The sequence below is a fragment of the Nymphaea colorata genome, chromosome 2 (assembly GCF_008831285.2).
Source record: "Nymphaea colorata isolate Beijing-Zhang1983 chromosome 2, ASM883128v2, whole genome shotgun sequence".
In the NCBI taxonomy this organism is placed as follows: domain Eukaryota; kingdom Viridiplantae; phylum Streptophyta; class Magnoliopsida; order Nymphaeales; family Nymphaeaceae; genus Nymphaea; species Nymphaea colorata.
Window position 1 is genome coordinate 6,172,969 of NC_045139.1, and position 19,532 is coordinate 6,192,500.

The window sequence follows — 19,532 nt, forward strand, 5'->3', positions numbered from 1 at the left end:
TGGTAATTGGTCCACTCTAAAGATCAAGACAAGTGATCTCGCTGACTCTCGGTATATGGACAATATTCAGAAAAGCCATATTATTTTGCGGCAATCACCAGCCAAGTGCAGTTTCAGTACGACAGTGGGTCCAATAACGTATGAAATTTAGACATTATTGCACTTATTGACCAGGATCAACCCCACATGCTCACAATTCACCTCCACAATGCCTGGACAAAAAAGCGAAGAAGGTTGGAAGAACAGATTGGAGAAGAAATGGTGTTATAACTGGCAGAGCAAAAGCTAAATGTGAAAGCGAAAAGAGCTCATAGGAACACAAAATTTCACAGTTCAACGATGTCGATGTATCCATATCAAGATCATGATACAGTAAGATGGTGATTATAAAGTTCCGGCAAATTAGTGGAGTCTTAGTGATAAATCAGTGTCTTCGCTCCTTCCTGACTAAAAATTATGAAGCCAGAAAATTGCTACAAGTGCAGTACTTTGATATGGGTGTTGGCACACGTGTGTAACAATGTACAACAAAAACATATAAAAATCACAAAACTAGATAGGTTAAAAACGAGTATATTAGTCTCTTAATGAAGTTCAATAAAATGAGAACGGAAAAAAGATGCTTATTTAAGTCTTAAAGGCAGTTTGCACATATTGCAATAAAAATCCAAATAAAAAATAAATAAGAGAGACAAGGAGAAACAATTGGGAAATGAGGTAGACGATTGGAGACTTGCAAGGGCACCTCAAGAGGAGATATAAAGGGGTTCCAACATAAGTGATTAAAATTGTGGTTCATCAGAAAAGAAGTGATTGAAATTGTAGCCCTGATGACAGAGTAATCGAGAAACAAACCTCATGATACTAACCAAAATGTACTTGAGGACTGGGACGACGCTTGAAGATGATGGTGGTGATGCACAACAGAAGACTGGAATTAGATAAATAAACAAAGTGTTTAACAAGGCAATTATCAGTGGGACAGATTAAGAAACAAAGGGATATGGAAAAACCATGTGCTGTTGACAATCACCTATCTATTTCCATGCCTTTCCATATGGTAGGTGGTAGGCACCACGATTATTATAAGTCAGGATGGTCAGGAAAAATATGCACTCGGGCATTCAAAAAGTTGGCCCCAGATAATCATCACTGATGATCAGTTGAGAGAACCATGGACTGTAAACTTTCCAACAAAACAATAAAATGGACAATAGTTGGGAACAAAGAAATGCTGATAGAAACCCACGTTATAGATGAACGCACTTGAAATGACAACTTTTAGAATAATCACATTATGCGCATGTTCCAGGAGTTAACAAGCTCAGAGAGCTCTCAGTATAAGTGCTTGTAACACCAAGAAGTAGGTTTTACCAAGGGAACCAATCCCCCTAAGTTCACATGTGAGTTTCCAACTAACACTCTCAAATATGTTTTCAGTGACAAGCAGCAAGACGAGTTGTTCTTGAAGATGAAGACGTTGATGAGCAAGAGAAAGCTTTTACAACCACAAACTGGACGAACAATAACCAAATAGACTCGGCCTAAATTGCTTGCAGCAACTTAAAAATGGATGGAGTACTGCAAGATAGAAAGAACAAAGAGAATCAAGAACCACAACCACCATTTTCATCATTTGGCACTAGAACACGAACAGATAAATGTTCATACACACTTCATAGTGTCGCAAATGCTAGAAAAAGTTAAAATGGCAACAACCAAGAACATTTTGATCAATCTTCTACGTCCGAGATCCATTGTGGAACAAGTACGACATGCAGTGAAAGATAATAAAATCAGCTATCACAAGTTACACCTACCAGTATGCTGTTAAGCTTGCTTTATCTTGATTGAACCATTTCACTTTATTGTAAAGCAAAACTGCACAAAGAATTGCGAACTGCTTCCAAAGATATCCATTATACAAGGACTAGTCACATAAATAAATGCTTAAAAACTGTGATTCACGCAAAACACGAGGAACAGCTAGAGATGTTACAAGATTGTCGAAACATAACGCATAATTAATGGCTAAACTACAATAATAACCTATGGATCATCATCAGAAGTTTTACAATGCAAATTAAACAGCTTGAACTTATCTTTCATGGCCTCGGCCTCACTCTCATACTCTTTAAATCTGTACACTTCCTGTTTACAGGAAGATGGTACTTTGCCTTCGCTATAGCAAACACTGCACAGGCTGAAGTTAGATGTCATCTCCTTGAACCTAGGCCCGATAATCGGATATCTGCATATGGAACAAGAATGATTGCCATGGCGAACTCTGTCAATGTTTTCCAGCTGCACTAAAGTGTTCATGATGCCGAAACCCCAATCTGGATCATCAAACATCTCTAGGAACTCAGAGAACGAGATCACAGTAGTATCGTTCGCCTCCCCGTGAACTTCCATCATGTCACTCATGCCCCTAGAAGGTACATACACGGCTCTCAGATATTTGATGTATGCAGTAGCATCCGACTTCCTCAACTGTGTGTTTGCTTCATCGATTGAACGCCACACCAAAGCATCGAACGCTGCCCGCTTTCTCTTCTCAGTAGGTCCAGCGCAAATGGGAGCAAGAACAGCGTAGAACATGCCGAGATCAATCCGACCAGAACCAGGCTCATCCAAAACTGCCAAAATTCTCTCATTGATCGCCTTCATGGCTCCTTGAAATGCCTCCGGCTTCAGGAAGTGAAGCAGTCTCCGCAGGTTGCCCTCGAGTGTTGCCTTTCTGATTGATTTCCCCGGTACTCCACCTCCTGAGTATGTGATCGGCACCTTAGTCCCATTCAATTCCTTCCTTAAATCGTCAACCTCGCAGCGGTTCACTTTTGTGAGTCTCTGGAACGTCCTTATTCCAATGGCAACTTCCAGATCCTGCCTGGGAGTCGTTTTCTTGCTTCCTCGCCTAAACTTGGAAGCCTCCACGACGATATAACCCTCGCCGCCGGATGAAATGGCGGCATTCCCTTTCCTCTTCCTCTGCAGAAGCTTCAAATGAGCAATGGCGTCATACAATTCGACCCTATTTGTCATCTTGAACGCCTCCTTCAATGCCCTCTTTGCCTCATCAGTCTCGCCGGCGCCAAGCAATGAGATCGCCTTGTTGAGTTGAGCTCGCCAATGATTCGGATAGATTGCCAGCACCCTCCCGTACATCTCCGACGCCCGTTGGTACCTCCCCACATCCATAAACAACCCACCCAAATTATACAAAGCGTCGAGGTGACCAGGCCTAAGGTCAATCGCCTTCTGGAACTCCTGAATCCCCTTCTCATCCTCGCCCATGGCGTGCAATACGGACCCCAGATCACAATGTGCGTCGGCATAGTCCGGCTGGAGGAAAACCGCCTCCTCGAGCGCCTTCTCCGCAGCCCTGTACTCTCCAACGCCGAATAGAGCGCTACCCAGAAGCTTAAGAGCTCTGTAATGGGTGGGGGAAAGGATTGCAGCCTCTCTGTAATGTTCACAGGCGCCGAGAAGCAATCCTTCGCCTTCGAGAGCAATGCCGAGGTTGACGTGAATCTGGGGAAGAAGATAGGACCATTGATTCCCACTAGACTCTGCTGCCTCGAGGGCCAGGAGGAACTCATCCTTCGCCTCGGAAAATTGGCCAAGAGCATAAAGGGAGTTGCCGCTCCTGAAATGGGGCCTCACGTCCGTCGGCTGCAACTCCGACGCCCTCTTGAAGCTAGCCAATGCCTCCTTGAACAACTGGTGGTCGTAGAGCGTCCGCCCGATCGCCATATGTGCGTCGAACGCCTCTTCCCTTGAGCGGCACCCATCCGCCTTCCCTCTGAGCGCCCTCAATTCCTTCAGGAACGTGGCGTAGTCCGGTCCGCTCTCCTCCCAGAACACTCTCTTAGTTCCTCCGCCCTCTGATTCTGAACCCAATTCCCTCGACCACCCGGGGTCGGAGAAGGCGTCGCCGACGATCTCCCCCTTGATCTTCCCGTCCTTCATTTGCTTCACCTTCAGCCTCTTGATGACGATATCCAGGTCATCGATGATCTTCCAGGTATCATCGTAGACTATTCCATGATTAGGCGACAAGGCCCAAGCCGGGGCGCCCGGCCGCCGGTTGGCCGGTGCATCCGCCGCTGTTGCGGCAGCGGCCGCGTCGACGATAGAGGAGGAGGAGGCGGCGGAGACGATGGATTGGGAGGAGCCGAGGTCGAGGTTCAGGGCATCGAAGTCGCGGTCGACATCGCCGGCGCCGTCGTTGTAGGTACGGAGGAGGCCTTCGAAGGTAAGGCCCTTGTCGCCGTCGATGAACTCACCATAGGTGCGAAAGACCTCGTCGAGGATGGCCTGGATCTGCTGGTCCGAGAACTTGACCCGGGGGTTGACGGCGATGACGAGGGCAGCCATCTCCGTCCGGTTGAGGCCACCATCCTTGTTCGCGTCGAACTGCTCAAAGATCTTCCTCACCTTCTCGCTCCGGTCGTCTCTGTCTCGGGAAGCCATGGATGGGTAAAATCGTCAGGCGACCAGGCCACCACCTTCACATAGAACCTCTCTCTCTCTCACAGTCTGTCGCTTCTCTCTCACAGTCTGTCGCCTCTCTCTCAATTGGGAGTTTGGAAGACTAGGAAGGAGGGGGAGAGCAGAGTGAGGGTGAAAGAGGGGCTCCACCCTTCATTATTGTGTGATTGGTGATGCTGCTGGTGCTGGTGGGGATAGCATCAAAATCTCTCTCTAATCTAAAAATTTGAGAAGACACCCACTTAATTTTGCTTGGCATTTCTTTCTCTCTCTCTAAAATTAGGGAAGAAACCGCTAGATTTTTACAGCATCTCTCTCTCTCTCCAAGATCTGTATAAAATTTGGTTTTGTACTTCACTTTTACAAGTCCAATGAGGGGAGGAAAATACACGTCGATTACACGGGCCGCAGAAGCATCCTGCTCATTTCTGCCATGGAAGTGTCAAGTTTTCACTAACTTTACAGTCGTCAACAAGAGGCTGTAAATTTTGTTAGCTTATGCATGTTTTCCCGCTTTCAGTCCACAGGGATATGGACCATGTCTACGAATACTGTTGAAACTCATTGGGAAGTGTTGTCCCCTGATCTTAAGAAAATGATGCCCTGCTATTCATCGGAGCTTGTTAAATTTCGAAAATGCTGGGTTTCCATTTAAGATTCATAAAAGAACCACTTACTTTTTGTATTCCCACAACTTTCTTTTTGTTACAGATTAACATTCGTCAAAATATTCTACTGTGTTTTGATCACCAAGATTTTCTTGCCAAAGATACTCTCATGAAGGGCGGACCAGATTGGCTTTCAAAGAAATGTCAAGAGGGGGAAAAGAAGTAAATGCAATGCTTTGGTCCATGGTTGTCTTAGATTCATTAAATGTGAACTTTAAAAAGAATTAGATATCGAAGCTGTTTTTGCTCTATTAAAGGAATCATCAAGACCATGAGTGGAGTAAAAGGAACAGCTTGGCAAGATGAGGTTGCAAGGTGTAACTACTTAAATTGCAATCGGTGGTAGGTTGGTTTTCTATTAATATCCCTTGTTTTTCTCTATCAGTCGATACTTTTTGAATGAACAACGAAAACGCACTCAAGTTACATAAAAGGAAACCGTTAAATGAAAGGAAACTGAACTTAGGAGAAACGTATTTCTGTTATACAGCTAATTATAAGTAAAAAGACGATTCAGACTCAATTAAATTCAATTCCATTGCATGTTAACGTCAGTTATTAGATAAAAAGAACTCTCTTATTGTTTTGCTTCCTTTGGTTCTTTTTACAGTAAGAGAGAGCAGCACTGCATCTCTGTAATATTATTCTGCGATTGATCATAATACTGTTAGGTGCTTACATGCCAATAACTGCACTGATGAAACTATTAGTGCTGCATTGCAGCTCCTGCTTTCATATTATTCAACTGCTACATTGATGAAAAGCAGTTCCCTCTTAATGACGACGAATTTGGAGAACGAGGAGAAAGACAACACAGCAAAGTGCAGACATGAATCCAAGTAGCAAAATAGGATACAAGAAAGAACATGATGGCAGGCGTTTGACAGCAATCCTTGGAACACTTTATATCAATCCAACGAAAATACAACTTTTCTTGGTATTATTGCTCCATTTTTCTTGCGTGTGGATGCGTGTAGTGCTCCCCAAATATGTGAAAAGTGCAGTGGTATGTTCGTTTTTAGAAAAGATAAAAAAAGACTTCGTGATCTTTTTCAATCTTGTCAATAACGGTAATAGCATTTTGTTTGGGTGACACTTTTAAAGGCTGTTCTGAAAGCAGAAATAAGAGTTGGGCGGATTTGTGAAAAGCCAGAAAAATAATTTAAAATATTTGAAATTGATTAAAATAAATAAAGAATGGCAAGACCCCAATGGACCCCTTCAAAACGAAGTGGTTCGATTTATTCTTCATCAACATGTCAAATAAAAATGAGAAGAAAAAGCAATATGGTTGTTAGGTTTATGTTGCTTCGAGTAAGTTGGTCTGAACTTGCGAATTGTTAATGAATTTTGTATCAAATTAGGTGCGGTTTCCATCGTATAAAATTCATGCACTTGCACCTTGAAATTATTTAGTAAAGCATGCTTATGTTTGGCATATTTACAAGAAATGCCTAAATTAAATTATAAAAGAATGACTCGTGTGATGCCTGGTCAATACCGCCTTTGACTCAAATCTATTCTGGTTGGACAACGTCAAATGACTTAACTACCTGTATGCTTTATCCTTTTTCTTTTCGTAAATATCTCAAGATTTTGAAAACACAGGATTGACTTTCGCAATTTTCACCACCACTTCCTTTTTTTTTTTTACTTTTTTTTTTCCAAAAACTTAAAGAGTATTCAAAACTTTTTGAACCTTAATCTGGATTTTTAAAGATTTTCGTAAAATTGGTTCGTGTTTTTTTTATTTTTTTTAAAGTTAGGCTTACATTCGCAGAGAGACGACTAAATATCAAGAGTGCATGTCCCTCAAACAATATATTTGTAATTTATTTAAGATAAAGCAGAATTTCACAACCGACCCTTTCGTGGACAGTATCATAATGTCTAGGGGATGCTACAATTGGGGTGATCTACGAAGACAAATGTAAGTAACCCTATTTTTTTCTCTATCTTATATATATATATATATATATATATATATATATATCTTTAACATAGATTTATAAAACTTTTGAGTAGATTTATATATAAAACACTCACAAAAATATTCCTGCTGTTAAACGATCCATATTTGAAGCATTATATATTTGTCTATCAGTTTAAAGCATAGTGTTCCTACTGACAAATGACCTACATTTACATCTAATGGAGCATGATCTTCATCCAATCTTGGACTGTCTAATAACCTGAATGTTATTCACAAAGCTGCTACATACAGTGCTTGGATCCATTTTAGTGTACCTGATCTGAATAATAAATGGAACCAAATTCGCGTCGTTGATGAGATGACACCAACCAGAGTTGGTTGGCATCAAGGATGACAACAGCCTACATTAAATAATCCCTTCAAAACAAAGCACAAGTTCCGTTTACTCTTTATCAATCTGTGGAATAAAGATGAGAAGAAAAAACAAGGCGGTAGTTAAATTTGTGTTGTTTCAAGTAGGTGGATCCGACTGGATGAGTTGTTAATGAATGAGATTAATAATGGAAAAACCAGAGGATTAGGTACAAACTTCATTGTATACAATTCATGCACCTCCGAGGTGGACCTTCAAATAATGTTTCTTTTTTCTTGTTTTTGTAAATCATGCTTAATTATGTTTGACGTCGTATTTAGAACGATATGCTTAAATTCTAAAAGAATTACAGGTTCGTGCCTGGCTGAAAATCAATTTTTAGTTACCCTTAAGATGACATACTAAAAAAACATTGTTTTCCAAATTCGGGTTTTGTTGAGATTTGATTTTTCAATCAGTTTTTAAAACATGGTTTGTACGTTTGGATAACACAACGCTTTTTGTGAAAAATCTACACCCTCTTTTGTTTTACTTTTTCTTTTTCTTCCCTCTTATAGTTATGGAATCTATCCGCCTGGTTATTGTCCTGTAAAATGGGGCTATTGATGTATATGTTGAAGCTGAGTGGCAACAGCAAAAATTTTATTTAAGGTTGGGTAAAAGTTTCAGACTTTCTTCTCAACAAAAACTTTATCTAAGGTTGGGTAAAAGTTTTAGACTTTCTTCTAAGCGGTAAGATGAAAGACTCCTCTTGTTCACCTCATCATGATGAGTTATTTTATTAACTACCTATATGCATGACTTGGCTTATGGGAAAATAACTGCATATTCTCTCATTAGACAACAAAGACGTCAGATGAAAAAGCAACGGCAAGAGTTTGAATAGAGATTCACCGGTGTTTCCCTTCATCGTTTTGAACTTGAACTTCGATATGACTCGTTGGTGGTACCAACGACCAGGTGTTGTCTATTGCTTGTTCTTCTGCGTCGATTAATAATGCATAATCTGCAAAGGGCGGACTCGGTGTCTGATGAAGTCGATTCAGTTTCCGGTTTCTTTCGCGGTACGAGGTCTGGCGAACCACCTTCAAATCCAGTGCCAGTGGTTTCGGTTTCAGATTGTATCGGCGTGTCTCGACTCATATCAGCAGCAGGCAGGCGATGGCAGATTTTCAAGTCAAAGGAAGCCGACTGGAAAGTGGTCTGAAGTACGCCGCCATTGACGTCGCCGTAGCAAAAAGATGAAACGAGGTGCGGCGACCGCGGTCGTCATCTCTTCCTTCTCTTTCACCGTGGATGATCAACCTCACCAATGGAAACGACGCCGCGGTCGAGCTGCCCAACCGCCCGCCTTTCATATCTTTTGCCTCTTTTTCTTGCTCTGCAGCAATGTCCTCCATTGCTGCAAGCGAGCGTCGAAGATGATCTGCGAGCAAACCGCTACATCTCCAAGCTCTGCTCCACAAGCGCATATGGGTTGTCCCCCAACTACGGGCCAAATTTGGAGCAGCTATTTCGCTCCCTGGTCGATTCCGTTCCCTCCAGGGGCTACTACAACAACTCCGTCGGTGAAACACCCTACACTGCCTACGGCCTTGCTCTCTGCCGCGGCGACGTTCCCCCCGATATATGCCGGAACTGCACAGCCGTCGCCGTCGAAAGGGTCAAGGTCGAATGCCCAAATAACAGGTCCGCCATGATATGGTTCGATCCCTGCTTCCTTCGCTTCTCTGATCAGGTATTCTTCGGGGGCCTTGATCCGACTGACCGGATCATGTGGAAAGACCCCAATTCGAGCACGGCCACAGTATCTGCGGGGGTGGACGCGCAGGCGTTGATTTACCCTTTGGTGAAGGCCGCTGCCAATGACCCGAAGAGGTTTGCTACCAAGATAGAGCCGCAAGACGGCTATGTCAGCTATGGCTTGGCGCAATGCACCAGAGACCTCACCGCGGCATCATGTACTGTGTGCTTCCAGTATGCTATCGAAGAGATTGCGAAGAATTCCTCACTAGGCCAAGGATGGCGGTTTCTTTCCCGGAGCTGCATCATCGGTTATGACACCAAGCCTTTCTTTCTAACCTCAGCGGCACCTGTAGCGGCGCCGTCATCGCCACCAGCGTTCGCACCTCCTACCGCAGTAGAATCCCCACCAGGTCAGCTGGCCTGTTCCATTGCCTTACTCTATAATTGCTTTGACGGTTCGAAACTTGTTGTCGCAAGATGCAGCACGAGAGCTGCTGCAGTAGGGACAAGCTTGTCGTTTTCTTTGGCTTTTTTTCTGCATCCCTTATTGAGATCAGAGACACGTAGTGGTCTCTTGAGGACATTTTGAGATTATTCCTTTAGACTCCGTTTCGATTATAATTTTTTTTAATATCCTTATCGCACTTTTATGTCATTAATTGGACACCAACGTTAATTTCGTGCCTTATAATTGCGGAGTATTTTTAGTATTTTTGTTATCTAAGTTGGCCATATTTTTATGAGATTTGCCCAAGAAAAATAAAAAACCTTGGATTTCTTTGCTACAAATGCTCCATAGAGCATATTCCCGAACTTTGCCATCATGTGATATATCGAGTGAGCAGCACTCTTTCAGTATCTGATGCTGAATGCCGGAGATAAGGATCTCATGTTTAAGACTGGGACTGTGACTTGGCCATGCAAGTGCTTGAATCTAGAATGGGCATTTTTTCTTTTAGGCCGTATTATACGAAACCCCCAAACTGACTTTTAATCCATTCACGTGTTCTGACTTCTGAGTTGAGTTGACCCTTTCTTCGGTCCATAGCTTCCACGGAATCAAATTAACTCTGTTCGTCTCTGTTTCATGATTTTTATCAAACACGCGTGTGCTTTTTAGATGTCTGCAATTATGCCTCCTGTTTGGTTTGGGCTAGATAGTACGCCTATAATTTGTATTTTCTCTCTGAAATATAGGAATCCTCTTTCGCACATTCGATATGTAAGGTCTGCTGCCATATGGGTTCAAGCTGCACTTGAGGCCAAATTGTCATGCGGAAACTTGTAGATATAAAAAAATAACTTTGCTTGTATAAATTTAATTATAAAGAAAAATGGAAAATGAAGTAACAGGAGTAAGCGAGATAAACTCGTATGAAAAGTTTGTCGCTTTTCATGGATGGAAAACTGTAGTTTTTTAGCAATCTTTTCAACAATTTGGATCCACGAGAAAAAAGATTTTTGTCTACCTCTGACTTTTCCTGTCATTTTTTCGCCTCCTCACTTAACACTGGGATGGCTGAGTAAGATTAATTGAATTTGCATATTTCTCAGTAGGAGGTAAAAGTGGTAACCAGAGGAGAACCGTGATTGTCATTTGTTCCACAGCGGGGTTCCTATTGCTAGCAGTAGGATTTTCCGTGTTGCTTTTCCGCTGCCGAAAGAGGAAAGAGCTTAATGGTGAGTTCCACAGTTCCATTCGCCAAGGGCAAATCCTTTCGTATTGGCTTCACATGACTTTGTATGTGAGGTTCGTTTTCCTTTCCTCTTGTGGCAGAGGAGCTACGAAGATACAGCAATGAGATGGGTTCACTGGGTAACCTGAATGAGGATGAAAGAAACCATGAGCTACCTCACTACAGCCTAAAAGCAGTGCAGGCAGCAACCAACAATTTCTCGGAGGAGAATAAGCTTGGAAGGGGAGGATTTGGCCCTGTGTACAAGGTACTTCAATAAAAGCTCTTTCTTTGTGACATTACAGTTAATTGAATCCTATGGAGACTTGATCAATTTTATTATCTCTATATGTTTTAATGTAAATATGCTGCCATGCCACTGTACCAGCTTTTTATGCAGTTATCATGTTGTTCCCCTTGTACTCATGTGATATGCCAAAGTTCATCCATGAACATTGTTGGCAATTGTTCCCTTCGCATAATTTTTTGTCAATGTTACCTGTAATCAACAATTTTCCAGCAATCAATGCCTTTTGTGTTCCCTTTCCCATGTGTGCACCTATGACTACTTTATTTATATTGGCTTCTTCATTCCTCTCAGGGTGAACTCAGTGGTCGGATTGTTGCAGTAAAAAGACTTTCTGAACGTTCTGGGCAAGGGTTGAAGGAATTTATGAATGAAGTTATATTGATCGCAAAGCTTCAACATAAGAACTTGGTTCGTTTGTTGGGTTGCTGTGTAGAGCGGGGAGAGAAGATGCTTATCTATGAATTCATGCCTAATGGCAGCCTTGATGCATTTTTTTATGGTGATGAACCTCTCTTCTCATATTCTCTTCATACTTGCAACTTTTCAGCTAAAAAACTGTTGCTGTTCCTAGTGGTGCTTGGAATGTACTTGTGCTGAGAGAGAGAGAGGGAGAGAGAGAGAGAGAGAGAGAGAGAGAGTAGGGGAAGGGGAGAGGGACGTGGAGATATGGTATCGGGACTATCTACCCTATGGAAACTTGTCCTTTATATATGTTAATTAAGCTGCTTAGTAATTAAAGTGATGTTACTTGAACAGGAAATGACTATTCAAGACCGCTATCTAGATCTACACCTACTCTAAAATGTGTCGCTTGTTTTGTTTATTCCAGAACTGAATGTATATGGTAAGCACTTCGGAAGAGAAAGATCATTTAGGTTCCCAGACACTATGATAAAAAACCTGTTAAGTATGCCTTTAACCACATTATTTTAAGACATTAATAATTTTACTTGAAGAAATTCCAAAATTTGAGACGTGAAGAAAATAAGGCCAAAGATAAGGAGTTACTGATAAAACTAAAGAGGAAAGAAAACAGATCTTCTATGTATGCGGCTATGATTTTTTGAATGAATTTGAAGCCTTCTGGAGTTTATAAGAAACAAGGCCTAGCTTCCTTATGTGGTGAATTTTCATGTTTAACTGTAAGGTATGCCCTTGGCCTATTTGATTTTGAGGAGGAAGTTATTGTTTCTGTTGTTGATATTTTTCTCCTCTTATGGCCACTTAGTTGAAGTTACCTTTTGGGTTTTACCTCATCTGTTTTGAAGGTTTTGTACGTTACTTTTGCAATCTATTGTCTTTTATTGACAGTGAAATCTTTCTTCTCCCTCGCCTGTGAATATAGACATATTTTCAAACTATATATATATATATATATATCGGGTCTTTTTCTCTTTTTCATTTTTTTAATCTTTTGCAAATGTGGTTTCTTTACTTTCAAAGTTTGTGTTGGTGGTTTGCTTTGATCAACTATTTTTTGCTCTAATAAGAGCTATGTCAGGCAACTAAATAATCCCTTGGAGAGGGAGACTAATTTGCAGGTGTTTTTTTTAGACCCAGAGAAGCGTAAAGCATTGGACTGGGAGAAGCGATTCAATATAATTATGGGAAGTGCACGGGGAATTCTCTATCTTCATCAAGATTCCCGGCTCAACATTATTCATCGGGATCTTAAAGCAGGCAACATTTTATTGGATGAGCAGATGACGGCAAAGATTTCTGACTTTGGAATGGCCAGAATCTTTAGTGGAGATAATGACCCAAAAGCCACCAATATCATTGTTGGAACTCAGTATGTATAAAATTAGCATCAGTTATGCAGTTTTAATCTTATTAGAATTCTATAACATGCCAGTGGACAATCTAGTATCACGTAGGCAAGCTTAACTGGTCAGTGGCATCTATTTAGAACCTTAGCTTCCTCCAAAGTCTTGTTTTCTTGTTTTATTGATACTCTAGTAGAATCCCTTGTTTTCCATTAATGTATTTTCTGTTCTTTTTTTGCATAGTAAACTGATGATTGTTTTGAAGCATATCGAAGGTTACCGAGTATTTTTCTAGTCAAGCTTCAGACAGGAAGAATTAGCCAATGATTACTGGCGATATTGTTTTGGTAGATTTGTGAGAGAACTAACATGACTTTTTAGCATGAAACTCGTTCATATGAAATATTGACAATTTTGGTCCATTTGAGAGTCTTTTTCAAGAATGAGGTTGTAACAAGATGCACATCTACTAGGGACAAGCTGAAGATTTCATGGAATTTCAATATAAAATGCAACTCAAATATGGGGACCTTTGAAGCTGCAAAAATTCAGGATTATTAAGTTCACCTACATTTCTGGCATCTGAGCTCTGTTGCTAAGATCTCACAAAAAGAAAGAGTCAGTCCACACCTACTTGTCTTGCAGCTATAGAAAAAGAGGCCATCATAAGTTTAGATTCTTTGCATGATGATAACATACTCCTTCCTGTCTGACAAGAAAAATATCGTAGGAAAAATATCATGCTAGTACTGAAATTGAATACACCAACCTCCCTAGAAAAGGTGGACAAACTAGGAACCATGCCTTTCATTTGAATAACTTATCTAGGAACCTTCCACTGTACTTGGACTAAATATGAACTGTTAAAGCAACAAAAAATGTAAAGATGGAATTGGATACTCAGAAGAATAAAAGAATTAACAACCATACTATGGGATTATAATTTCCTTAAGAGTTAAGAAACAACTTCTATGCTCCAAGTAATCACAGCACATGTTCCTAACTTTTGTTGCTAAAGATGGCTTTCAAGTGCCTAGTTGTAAAGCCCTAGGTGATAAAATTTAATTTCAAGGAGGACCTAAAGATCACACAGAGATTACTCTGGAAAAGAACATCCTTACTTTCTCCCTGTAATCTTATTTTCTTTTGCATTAATCTGCACTTGTTTTTTATAATTTTATCTATGCTAATCACCTTCCTGAACATCAAACTTTTCTGCTTACTTTGACAGTGGATACATGGCTCCGGAGTATGCCATAGATGGGCACTTTTCCACTAAATCTGATGTCTATAGCTTTGGGGTACTGCTCTTAGAAATCGTCAGTGGTCAGACGTATAGTGGATTTCATCTCTCTCAAATGGGTTGTAGCCTGATTGGATATGTAAGTCTCTCTCTCTCCCTTTTAATGCTCATGGTAGCTATCAAAATTGATAGCTAACCTGAATTAAATTGTAGGCCTGGAGTCTATGGCGCACAGGGAGACTGTCAGATCTCATAGATCCAGTGCTCGGAGAATCAGCGCCAACAAGTCGAATTTTAAAATGTTCCCACATCGGCTTACTATGTGTTCAGGAGGACCCCGCAAGCAGACCCACGATGTCAGCCATTATAAACATGCTTGAAAGTGATTCGCCAACACTTCCAACTCCGCGACAACCCCCTCTGGTTTTCAGCAATTCTAGCAGTTCAATGACCAGCGCAAGTGACTACTCTAAGAGTGGCAGCTCAAATTCTCAAAGTTTGTCGAGGTTGAAGAACTCTAGATGAGCATGCCATATTTATTTGCTTGAACTAATCTACTTACGTGCTAAAGTGACCGTGCCAATGTGCTCCAATTTCTGCGATATTTGATTGTCCTATTTGTCATTGCCACCGTCAATTGTAAAGAACATCTGCACGATTGGGAAGGCTTACAACGAAGCCGTCTGGTATTTTTATGTGTCTGTTATTGTTTGTGGGCTCATCTGTTTAGGTCAAGTCCAAAAACCACCCATCTTACCATTACATGGTTTGGTGATACATGGAGAAATTACCATTTTGGTATGTGCTCCTCATAAAAACAACTTTGTCGATACAAGTATTTTTTTTTTTTTTTTTACGATTAAAATTTTGATGTCATAAGAGCCTTTGATTAATTTATTTTCAAAAGAAAATTCATAATTATTATTTTTATTATAACCGGGTCGGAATGGGCCGGCTCAAGCCTGATACCAGAAGATTGGGCTTGAGCCAGGGCCCAATACGCAGGCCCGATACCCGAATATCATGTCCCGTTTTTTCGGGCTGAACCGCACCCGTTCTTGTACTCCTTGGTTTGTTTTTTGTTCTATTATCCGAATTGACACAGTAGTTCAAAATCTATTGAAAAGCAATTTTTAAAAAGAAATGAACTTATTACCAAAAACGTAATTTATTATAAACATGGAATTTTTTGCCCTCTCTTTTGGCGGAGCATGTAGTTGTTGATTAATAATAATATGTGGTTTAATTCACAACTCACTCGAAAACCTCACGTGTTTTGCTCGGTTGTTGTGGGCATAGACGGTCCATGATAATTTTGTCGAAAACATCAAGTGGAAAAAGAACTCGGCGCTTGACTGGGGGATACCAATGATTTGATTCTCCATGATGGATCCACTCAAGTTTGAATCTGTATTGTTGGAAGTCTGCTGAAAAAATATAGATCCAAATGGCATCTGCAACAGTGAGATAATTTACGTAAATGTAGTGGTAAAAAATATCATTATTTTTTTTAAAGCTTAAATAGAAGCTTAACATATACAGAATACAAAAATTGTGTGGTTCACCCTACAAAAATGAGCTTAATTTGCTATCTTTGTTGGATTAAGTAATTCCAGTTCTTCATTGGCCTTTACTAGGCCAACAAAAGGAACATTCCACCACTCGAGTAAGAGCCGAAGCTTCCACTTTATTACCATAATGGGGTAACGCTCAAGCCTCTCAAACCAGTGGCCTGCCGCCTTACCAATGGCCAGCCTGAACTGGTGCGCCAGCGTCCCTTGGGTTCTGCCCTCGTCAATATACAAGAATAAAAATTTTTCATGAAAAGGGCCAATTAAAGTTTATAAATTTTGACACGGACTCAAATATCAGTTTCAAAATTTTTCTATAAAACAATTAACTTTTTTTTTTAAGTTACACGTATTTTTATTTAAATTTTATTTTTTTTTAAGGTGGGGCCAAGTCCATGCGGGCCTCCCTTGGCTCCAACACCGACAAAAGTTCAAAAGCTTATGTCGAAAGAATTCGAAATGATGTAACGATTACTTAGGAGACCCACCTAAGACCTAACTCAAATGCCATTCCGCCAAAAAAATATCCTAGACTATGATGTAAGGACTTTAGTTGATCAAACGCCATTAGTATTAGTAGGGCCTGCTAAGCAGCTGGTGAGGTGGCATTCTGCATCCCCACTTGTTTTTTCCTTTTCGTCAATTAGATTTACAAAGAGTCTTCTTCAGTCGCTTCATAAATGGCGGCAGACTTCTCCTGGCTTAACTGAACTGACGGGAATGGCCATTGTCAGAACTAGCCTGAAGCACCAGATATGCATACGCACCACCTTGTGAAGCGAGCATGCGACACCATGATGCGTATAAATCACGCCTTGATGTGCACACATCTAAGGTCAATGCACATGATAGATTTTTTTTTAATCCCATTTGATTTATTTTCTGTTTGGGGTCGTCGAAAGGTTCACTCATTCTTCCGTATGAATTTTCGAATCCAAGTCTCTTAAGGCTTTTTAAATTAACAATTTTATCATTTTTGTGCGCAACCTATATTATAGGACCTCAAGTGCGCCCATGTTTAGCGTCCTTTTCCATTTGCTGAGCATGTCAGTCGAAGCTCAAGATGCTAAAATGTTCCATGCAAAAAGAAAAAAAAAAAAAAATTAATAACCAGAATAATAAAGAAAAAGTGAAAAAATTTAAAAATTAAAGAAGATTTTTTTCTTAAATTTTCAAACTCTCGCCTTCTTTTTGTGTGTACTAGGGGTGGGCATCTGGCAGAGCCCGGCCCACTAAGCCCGAGCCCGGGCCTAGCCCGATAATATTGTCGGGCCGGGTATCGGGCCTGTCCACCAAAATTCAGGCTCAGCCTAGCCCGCCGCGAAGAGGGAGACGAAACGGGAAGGGAGAGCCGGAGAGGGAGAGGAGGAGTGAGGGGAAGAGGGAACCAGAGAGGGAGAGGGATAGGGAGACTGGAAGGGAGAGGGGGAGCGGAGAGGGAGGGGAGCGAGCGGGGGACGAAGGCAGAGAGGGAGAGGGGGAGCGGAGAGGGAGGGGAGTGACCAGGGACGGAGGTGGAGAGGGAGAGGGAGATGGAGCAGAGAGGGAGACGAGATTGGGAAGGGAGAGGGAGCAGAGGGAGAGAGAGCAGAGAGGCAAAGAGGGAGAGGAAGAAGGAGATGGAGACAGAGGGGAGCGAGCGCCCAAGGGCGGGAGTCGGGCCGCCCTATCGGGCTCGGGCCCGGCCTGAGAGGGTTATCGGGCCTGAGCCCAGCCCAGGCCCGAGCCCAACCGGGCCAGGCCGGCCCGGCAGCCCGGCCTAAGCCCAAGCCTAGTGTACACCACTCTCTTTGAATAAAGTCACTAACCAACTGACCACTGCCATGAACAACCACCCTCGTGGGGAAGCAATGTTCGAATGGCCGTCGTTCGTCGCAGACCTGCTAACAGCAACAAGGTATTCGATCGAACGATTCTATGAAAATATCAAATATGAAAAAAATATAAATATCTGATGAAGAAATCAGATTGGATTTGTATTTCATTTGGTCAGATTTAGATTTGTATACACATGAGTTTGTGATCAGGTTTTTAGATATAAGTAAGTGTATGATTGAATTCAGATCAAATCTAGATTTAGATAAATTTTCTATATTCGATGGTTTGCATTATGAAAATAATGCCCAATTTAGTTCAAAATCCAAATGCAGATTTAGATATGAATGTAAAAATCAGATTGAAATCAAACCTAAATTCTAAAATTAGATTTTTGATTCAGATATGACTTTTTCTTATTTGTATTTAAATTTAAATCCAAATGTTTGAATATGTGAAAAGCAAGATACAATTAAAAATATATCCGATTCAAATTCGATTTGACCTACAGCAATTGACTTTTAACAAGGCATTTGGATTCGCCATTGACTTTTAACAAGGCGTTTGGATCATATTTTGATGTAAAAAAATGGTTTGGGTTCTACAACGTCACTTGTATTAATTTATTCATTTGTTTATTCTTGTATTTTCTGGTTTTGCCACCGCAAGCCATAGAATTAATGGAGTCAGTGGACTCTCCAAGACGGCGTGTTTTTGGCAAGACTCACGTCCTCAACTGTACCTTCAAGTTCCATCGCCCACACTTTTTGTTCCATTGACATGCCCCAAGTCGACGTCAACAACGCTGTCAAACTTTTATTTGTTTATTTACTCGTCGACGTCAACAACGCTGTCAGATTTTTATTTATTTATTTAAATCCCTCATCGAGTCAAAAACGTTTCCCTACTGAGTCATACATTCATTTGTTCTTCTTTTTCGTCACTCTCTCTCCCGCCCTCGACGCCAACAGCGCTCACCCGACCCAGTCAGACCTTCTCTATCTTTTATCTTACAATGTTCTCACACACAGGAGGCATCTGCGGCCGATTTGCTACTCTTGGCAAGGGTCCCCAGACGCTGGTGCTGCTGTAACGCCGCTGCCGATAGCCGCTTCACCGGCAATCTCTTGTAATCTCTCTCTCTCTCTACGAACTGTTCATGGCTTGTTAAAGATCGATGATCATTTATATATTATGTTAGTTCCACTATTAGATCACCCCCTCAATCACCTCAAGTACAAGACTATTTATCTTTGCAAACCGGACAAGTCGTGCTAATATTGATCTATTATTTTGTCTGCACACATGTAACTCGCAAGGCTTAAGTATTGCCTTCTTTAATTTTCTTCTTTCCTTTTAACCCTCAACTCCGCATAGATCATGCTGCACTTCTATTACAAAACTTCAGCACACGCATGTTGGAGGTGAAAACCTTTTGCTCATTACCCAACCATCTATTTTAATGCTTGTGAAAATTTTCACGGAGCATTCTTGGATCAAGTTGTACGTCCAGGTGAACATTGTTTTTCGATGGTCTATATATTTTGTTGTTAGTGATATGTGTTTGCAAACCTACCAAGAAGTAGATTTATCATTGTCATATCTAATAGGTAGAAACTAGGATTGAATTAATACTGTAGTTATAGATAAATTGCTTGTGGTATGTGTACCTTGAACTTTGTTTCTCCATCATGTAGCATATTTTTGCATAGCTACATCTGTTGTATGTTTCTCAATTGCCACCGATTGACGTAACCAATTAGCGCCTATTGAGCAACAGTAAGCATGTTGAGGAGACAAGGATTGCCGGCAAAGCTAGAGAGAGAGAGAGAGAGGCAGGAATTTTTGTCATTCGGTCGCTTCTCATGTTAAAAATGCATTCTTCCTTTTTTTATCAGACCAATGAAGACGGTCGGATGTCTCTGGTTTCAATGGTA

At 41.2% G+C, this 19,532-nt stretch overlaps 2 protein-coding genes across 2 annotated transcripts; one reads left to right on the forward strand and one right to left on the reverse strand.

The window, feature by feature from the left end:
* Window positions 1-1,882: 1,882 nt before the first annotated feature.
* Window positions 1,883-4,800, reverse strand: LOC116249028 (uncharacterized TPR repeat-containing protein At2g32450-like). Its single transcript, XM_031622124.2, has one exon. The coding sequence runs from the start codon at window positions 4,474-4,476 to the stop codon at window positions 2,050-2,052; it is 2,427 nt and encodes an 808-aa protein (XP_031477984.1). The 5' UTR covers window positions 4,477-4,800; the 3' UTR covers window positions 1,883-2,049.
* A 3,397-nt stretch (window positions 4,801-8,197) lies between these two features.
* Window positions 8,198-14,904, forward strand: LOC116249029 (cysteine-rich receptor-like protein kinase 15). The gene is made up of 7 exons (XM_031622125.2): window positions 8,198-9,624; window positions 10,769-10,894; window positions 10,992-11,158; window positions 11,492-11,699; window positions 12,755-12,992; window positions 14,198-14,348; window positions 14,423-14,904. Exons 1-7 carry the CDS (start codon window positions 8,781-8,783, stop codon window positions 14,732-14,734), a joined length of 2,046 nt encoding a protein of 681 aa, XP_031477985.1. The 5' UTR covers window positions 8,198-8,780; the 3' UTR covers window positions 14,735-14,904.
* Window positions 14,905-19,532: the final 4,628 nt, after the last annotated feature.